Raw genomic sequence first — 7,291 nt, 5'->3', positions numbered from 1 at the left:
CATTCCATCACAAAGCCAATAGTAGAAGAAGAGAGCAAGTAGGAGCATAGGCAAGGGAGAAAAGATAAGTCTTAAGATGAGATTTGAAAGGAGATGGGGAGTTTAAAAGTCAGGGAAATACAGATGGCAGGAAATGCAAAGAAAAAATATCCGGCACCAACAGCTTGGAGATTGTAGGAATATAATATAAGAGGAAGAAGCTAAAAAAGTAGTGGGAGGGTGGAGGGAAAGAAGGAGGAACACAGTCCAAAAGGTAAGCTGCAGTAAATCCATATAGATTTTTTTAAAAAAAGAGACGGTTTTGAACTGGATCCTGAGATGAATGTGGAATGAAGTGGCTGAATCTCAGGATAGGGGTGATATGTTTCCACTTCTTTGTCTAAGTAGTAAGGTGGGGGGCAACATTCTGCACATAGAGGGCAAGGAGATGGGAAGATGATAGAGATGTGAGTTAAGGGGAGAAGAAAGAAATGTAGAGATGAGGATTTCAGCAGAGCAAGACTCCAGGTAATTGAACAGCTGCAGAGGTGACAGGGAGATTTGCAGACCCAGGAGATGGCAGTGGAAGGAGGAGGAGAGTTCAGGATCAAGAATGATGTCAAGGTTATGGATAGTGGAATCACAAGGAGTTGTGGTGATGAGTAAGGTGATGGCATTATATTCCCAGGTGCTTCTCTTGTTGTTACGTGATGGAATATCTATTGGTATTCATTCCAAAATGAAGCCAGGAAAACAAACAGTTAATAAAAGCCAAGTAAATTTTGAAGTTATCCACATGCCTACTGACAGTGGATGGATTCTGTATTAATTAGAAATGTGTAAATTAAGTTCAAGTTATTGTTTAGCAGCCTATCACATCTCTAATTTAAAGAAACATATTGAGAAATGACACAGTGGATGAAAAGCCTCTTTTTAAATTATCATTTAACATTACACTCTTCCTTATTTTATTAGAGTAACCTCAATAATTGTGAGCTGAGATGTTTTTTGATCACGTACTTGAGTCCCATGAAGCCAAGAGTCCAGAAATCCCCCAAAGTCAATTAACCAGAAAGGTGACGGGAGGAGAAGTATTCAGTTGGTTAGAGAAGAGCGAGTTAATGTCCTGTTGCTAGGCAATAGGTTTCTAGGCCCTTCTCAAAAGCCCAGACTCAGAAACAAAGGATACTTGCTCTTCTTTCAGCTTTCTGGCTTAGTAACTTCTCAACATGTTGACTTCTTGGCCTTTCAGCCTTATGTCTGTTGACCTTATGGATTGTTGTCTTTATGAGATTCAACCATATGTCTGGATCCCATGCTCAGAACAGCAGTTCCCAGTAGTGGATTATTGCAGCAGCCTTAGAGAGAAGAGCTGACACTGCTCTCTATTGTTGCAATAGCCTTTGCAAGCTCAGCAATACAATTAAACTCTCATACTTCACGGATTTCCTCTCCCTATTGTGCACCAATAGTTTCAGAAGTGACCTATTTGGAAGTCATATACTATCCAAATATTTACTCTCCCAATAGCAGTTTTAATTCTAATATAAATTGCTTGTGTTAGATATGTTTGTGGTATATGGATAGCAGTAATCTCTCTATATGTAATCCTCTTTTTGTAGTGACGTAGTATGTGAGTTGATACCTTATTTCCCACTCCAGAAAAAATGACAGTGAAATTGTTGTCATGTCATGAAATTCAGATGATGTATGTTATTAATTTATATATGCTCTTTCTGTACTGGTTTATGGTAACCAAAATAACGTGGGCTTTACAGATCTTTCACTGGAAGGATATAATTTAAAGTGATGTATTTAAATACATCAGAAAATATATTATCTACACATTTCTGGTGTACTAAACTCCCTGAACCATGTTTAGAGAAACATATATGTAAATAAATACCTTCTCCACATGTACCATGGCCTCCCCATGCCTTTTACTGCTCTGCCACCCAAATGCAATATTCTTCTTAACTGAGTTACCCTTGAAATGTGATACCCAGAAACTGAAGTTTTATTATCAATACAACATTGTTTCTGGCATTGTACCAGAATCCAGTACTTCCTAAAATTATGTTACAAAACAGCAAGGGTAAATTTCACCACCAAAAGTAGGAAATGACACAGCTAACAAATTATCCTCTTTCCCCTTAGTAAAGAGGCAAAACCTCCCAGTTGCCTAAATATTTATCAAGGTTCCTGCAACATCCCTTAACAATCTAAGCACTTTTATCATATCCACTTACCCTTAGGATAGGGTTTTAATCTTTTTTTTAAACTGCTCTAGTGAATTTTAGTGCTTGTGAAAAGTGCTGTACTGACAGCCCTTGAGACAGAAGTTCTCTGTTTACTCACATAACAAGTACAGTACTGCAAACTTCAGCAAAAATGCAAGTTGTTACAGATTCACACTTTTGGGTCTTAAGCTTCAAGAACATGCATTGACAGCTCCCAAAACTAAAGATTTTGAGTTTGTGCCCCCATCTTCACCCACATAACAGATTGTATATACACCCTGCTCTCTGAGCTCACAGCCCTATAGTGTTTCAACTGTCAGTTCCTTTTCAAAAGCTGCTGGCAGAAGAGCTCCCGGTGATAACTGCTCCTTCTGTTGTTTATTGTTGGTTAAAATAAATTATTTGGGTATTTTCTGGAGTTTTATCCTCCTTTTCAGTAAGGTAAAAGTAAATAGAGAGCAAAGTGCTATCGTGCCATGTGTTATTTTTCTTATTTGTGCTTTCATAAGTTGATAGCTATTAGTTTCTCTTCCTCTTTTTCTATCAAGGACATCAGCATAACTGAGTCACTTGGGGCTGGATTCACAAACGGGTCTTTAACACCTAGCTGCCATTTCAGGCATCCAAGGCCAACTTTTAGGTATCGCTGGTATTCACAAAACAAACAACCACTTAGCGGCCACCTTATCCTGTAGGTGCATGAAGTCCCCTAAATTTCTGCTGGTGGATATGCACACAGATGTATAAGTCCTGATGCCACTGCTCAGCACCTAACTCATGCCTAAGCCCCAGGGGGATTCACAAGCTTGAAGTTCACTTATTGGGCCCAATCTGTTAGGGCTGCTCAGACATTGCCTAACCTTCACAAAACATAGCTGGGGCAAGTGCCCAATGGTTAGAGCACTCACCCAGGATACAGGAGACCCAAGTTCAAATCACCACTCTGTGTGATTCAGAGCAGAGACTTGAACCTGGGTGTCCCACCTGATATGTCATGGCTTTAAATACTGGGCTATAGGAGGGTATTCTGGGGGTGGGAATCCCTCCTGTTGAAACTGTCCCACTTTGACATTATGAAATACTTACAATCACTCAACAAGCAAGAGGAGACTGAGTATAGTCTACTGGTTGGGGTCCTCATATGGGAGGTGGGAGACTTGGGTTCAAATCCCTGCTCCGAATCAGGCAAGATGGGCCTTTGAATCCAGGCTCTCTACAGAGTGTTCTAATTATTGGGCTTAAGGGGCAGTTCCATCTTCTTTTACTCTGTTTTTCCTTGAGAAAAGGGCTGACCTGGTTTAGACACTTAATTTCAGGTGTGGGTTCATGGCTATGAATCCGGAGTAGAGTTAGGCCCCTCCCTCTAGTCCAAAGTTAGTGCCTAACTCCGTTTATGGTGCAGGGCTTTGGCCACACACAGGGCCAGCGCAAGGATATTTTGCACCCTAGGCGAAACTTCCACCTTGCGCCCCCCCCTTAAAATAAATCACATACATTATACACAATGCACTGTCACAGAGTAACATGTTATAATTTAGAATTTATGTTTCCGTGCTTTAAGTTTAGCAAATTTAGAAACAAGTTCCTCCAAGTCAATGCTGTGAGCAATGTCATGTTCCTATTGACAAGATAGATAACCCCACAAGTCTTTGTTGCAACACTGATGTTCGCATGTATGTTTTTATCAACTTGAGCTTTGAGAAGCTTCGCTCACCACTGGCCACAGAAACTGGGAGAGTCAAGAGGATGCGAAGAGCAATAACTGTGTTAGGGACTGTGGCGGGGCCAGACTACCCTGCCTTAACCCGGAAGGAGTTAAGCCCCAGGGACTGGCAGCAGAAGTCCCGCCTCCCCGGGCAGACTGGGCATGCTCCAAGTGCTACAGGAGTATAAAGGGAGGGAGACTAGCTCATTCTGGGCTGGAGCTTGTAGGAGAAGGACCTGCTGGGGGAGTGCCTGCGGTGGACTAGCCACAGCCGCTGACTGCACAGGGAAGAGACGCCGTCCATGGCTCGCCTGCACCCTGGCGATTGAAGGAGACCCAGGAGATGACTGAATCTGCCGAGTACCAAGGACCCAATGACTCCTGGGAGACCCCAATGGAGAGCCTGGTAGGAAGTGACCCCGGGAGGGTGACAGAGTGGTACCTTCCCCCCCGCCCCCGGGGAAACTCAGCATGTTTCGGTCAGATCCCCCTGCTGAGTTGGTGGCAAACCTCTACGCTACTGTTAGGGCCCTGGGTCAGGGCCCCCCTACTGGGGCTGTTGCACCCCAATGATAAAGACTCTGGCCGCTAGGCCATGCTACCCTCCACCCGAGGGTTGCTTCTTGGACTCCGGCCAGTAGGCCCCACTGCCCTGTAGCCAAAGGCCGTGTTATAGACTCCCGCCGTCAGGCCATGTCTCCTTGAGGTAAAGCGGACATCATAGACTCTGGCCGCTAGGCCACACTGCCCTGGACTGAAGGGCTATTTTACAGACAGTGGCAGATAGTCCACGCCGCTTGTAACCTTGGGGGCGTGGACCATCACAGGGACACTATCTGTCAGCTTATTTTCCCATATGAAGTTCAATACATCTTGCGGTGATGAACTCCTGAGGACTGGTCTTGCAATAGCTTGCAATTCACTGCACAAGTCAAAGGCATCAGTATCTTCAGATTCACCATGTTGCAAAGCTTGCTCCAGATTCAAGCAATGTTCCATAATTTGCTTTGGTGTTTTATTTTGCAAACTGTAAACATCATATATGAAGCCAAATACTGAACTAATTTGCTGCATCAATGTGAATCTGTCTTCAACCGAATGTATTGCTGTGCCAATGACTGCAAAGTACAAGTTCACTTTGAATTTTTCTTTCGGATTATAAATAGGTTCGTCATCTGCTTCATATGTGAACTGCTTCCTCTTCTTTCTAATATAGATTGGATCTGGTTCAAAAAGTACTGGTACATCCAACCCCTCCGCAAGTTCACCTGCATCTACCAATGTTTTCTCAAAAGCTGCGTCACTTCTGCGGCCCACAAGAAACTTCTTGGTTTCTCCAAGTTGATAAATGGCATCACATATGTCGAATTCTTTTGCCTGAAGTTGTTTGCTAGTCATGTTGATCTCAAACAATGTCATACCACAAAACAAGAGAAACAAGAAACCTGAAACTAGAAATGACTTTTGTAAGAGCCTTTGCATCAACTCGTGACGTATTGCCAGATGATCCTGTTAGAGTAGTGTCTTCATAGATGTCTATCAGAGCATCATAGATGTCACCAAGCTGATATCGAAGAGGTTTCAAGGCATCGATTCGACTTTCCCATTTTGTTTCACTCAGTGGTTTAACTGTGAGATTAGCTATGTGGCGTGTTAGAACTTCCCAGCGATGTGTAGAAGCTGAGAAATACATATACACACGTTGAACTAAATCAAAGAAGGCGATTGCGTCCAAGCAACACTTTGCAGCATTATTAACAACCAAATTCAATGAATGTGCACTGCAAGGAACGAAAAAGGCTCATGGATTAATATCAAACTTTTCGCTGGACACCATTTTCTTTCCCTTTCATATTGCTCCCGTTGTTGTAGCCTTGACCACACAAGTTTTCTATAGGCAGTGACATCTCTTCTAACTGGTGAAGAATAGTTTCTGTCATACCAGCTCCAGTTGTCTCCATAAGCGACACAAACCCCAAGAAGTGTTCCTTTATGCATACTGATTCAGTTTCATTCTCGGTCTCTGAAGTAGGCCTATCCACAAACCGAATGATCATGGTCATTTGTTCAATGTGGCCTGCATCTGGTGTACAATCTAGAATGATTGAAAAGTATTTTGCAGCACGAGCAGATGCTAGGATTTTTTGTTTGATGGCATTGGATAGAAGCTGAATAAGCTCATTCTGTATGTCTTTACCTAGGTAATGTACATGCATCTCCTGGTCCTTAATCCTGCGAAGATGCTCATCCATAAGCAGGTCAAACAAAGCTAGATATTCGACAAATTTGAGACGTTCCCATTACCAGAAGTGTGCAGTTTTTCATGTGTTCCCCGAAAGGCCAGGTTTTGCACACCAAGAACTCTGACCAAAGCAATCAGACGTTTTAGTATTTGCTGCCAATACTTTTCTTCTTGCTTAATCAAGCGCAAATGTTCTTCATCAATTGTTCTCTTGTATTTCAATCGCAGTTCAAGTTCTTTCCATGTTTGAACATTCGTCAAATGTTCACTCCTTTTCTCGTGCCGTGAAAGAATTGCAGACATGTTTTTCCAATCCCTTGAGACTTTTTCAGAAAGAGATGATGTGCCAATAGTACTACTGCCAAACAACTTGCAGCAGAAGCAAAAGATAGAATCACTTGATGTGGAATACTGCAGCCACTGACGGTGCATTTCTTCTCTATTAACAAGTCTACATTTGTAATGAATTGTCAAGAATTTTCTTTGCTTACTATCTTTGGGAAAATCGAACTGCTGAACTTGTTCCGGCCCATGTTCCACCAGAATTTGTCGGACTTCATCATCACATTTGGCCCAAGTACCAGGATCACTAAAGCTCAAATTCAAACGAGTGACATTTTCGCTTTCACGGTCTTCCAAGTTTTGATCCTCGCGTGTCTCATTGGATTCGTCTTCAATATTCAGATTATGTTCTTCAAACTCTTCTTCAACTTGTGAAACTCTCATCCCCACCTCCATCTCTGCTTGAGCCTTTGGCATTGAACTACCTTCATCTCTGGCCAGTGGATGGAGATATTTCAGAAACGAACCTTCTTGCTTGCTTTCTTCTTTTTGCTTATCAACCTTCCGTTTACGAAATTGTGCCCCAGACAATTTTTTTTTATCTGCCATGAGGCTGCATCAACTGAAAACGAAAAAAAATGAAATTTTATTCCTATCAGTTCTTTTTCTTGTTCACTATTAAAAGTAAAGGATAGAGAATACATGTCACTTACTATAAGTCACTATTTGAATGTCATCAACTGTTTGATGTAAATATTGATTAAGAGATCAAGATGACTTTCCCTTAAAATGAAGCGATGTTGATTGTAATCAGAAATATACCCTTTTTAGTCACGTATACTT

General features: G+C 42.1%; 1 protein-coding gene across 1 annotated transcript; it reads right to left on the bottom strand.

Annotated features, from left to right (window-relative positions):
- Positions 1–4,686: 4,686 nt before the first annotated feature.
- On the bottom strand, positions 4,687–7,057 carry LOC101937950 (uncharacterized). The gene is given in 4 exon segments (XM_024106720.1): positions 4,687–5,338; positions 5,340–5,488; positions 5,757–6,209; positions 6,293–7,057. Coding segments are annotated over 4 exon segments (2,019 nt in total).
- Between the last annotated feature and the right edge of the window lie 234 nt (positions 7,058–7,291).

The sequence above is a fragment of the Chrysemys picta genome, chromosome 6, assembly GCF_011386835.1.
Source record: "Chrysemys picta bellii isolate R12L10 chromosome 6, ASM1138683v2, whole genome shotgun sequence".
Taxonomy (NCBI): Eukaryota; Metazoa; Chordata; order Testudines; family Emydidae; genus Chrysemys; species Chrysemys picta.
Note: the sequence above shows the minus strand (reverse complement) of the source record. Positions and strands in the feature narration are given on the sequence as shown.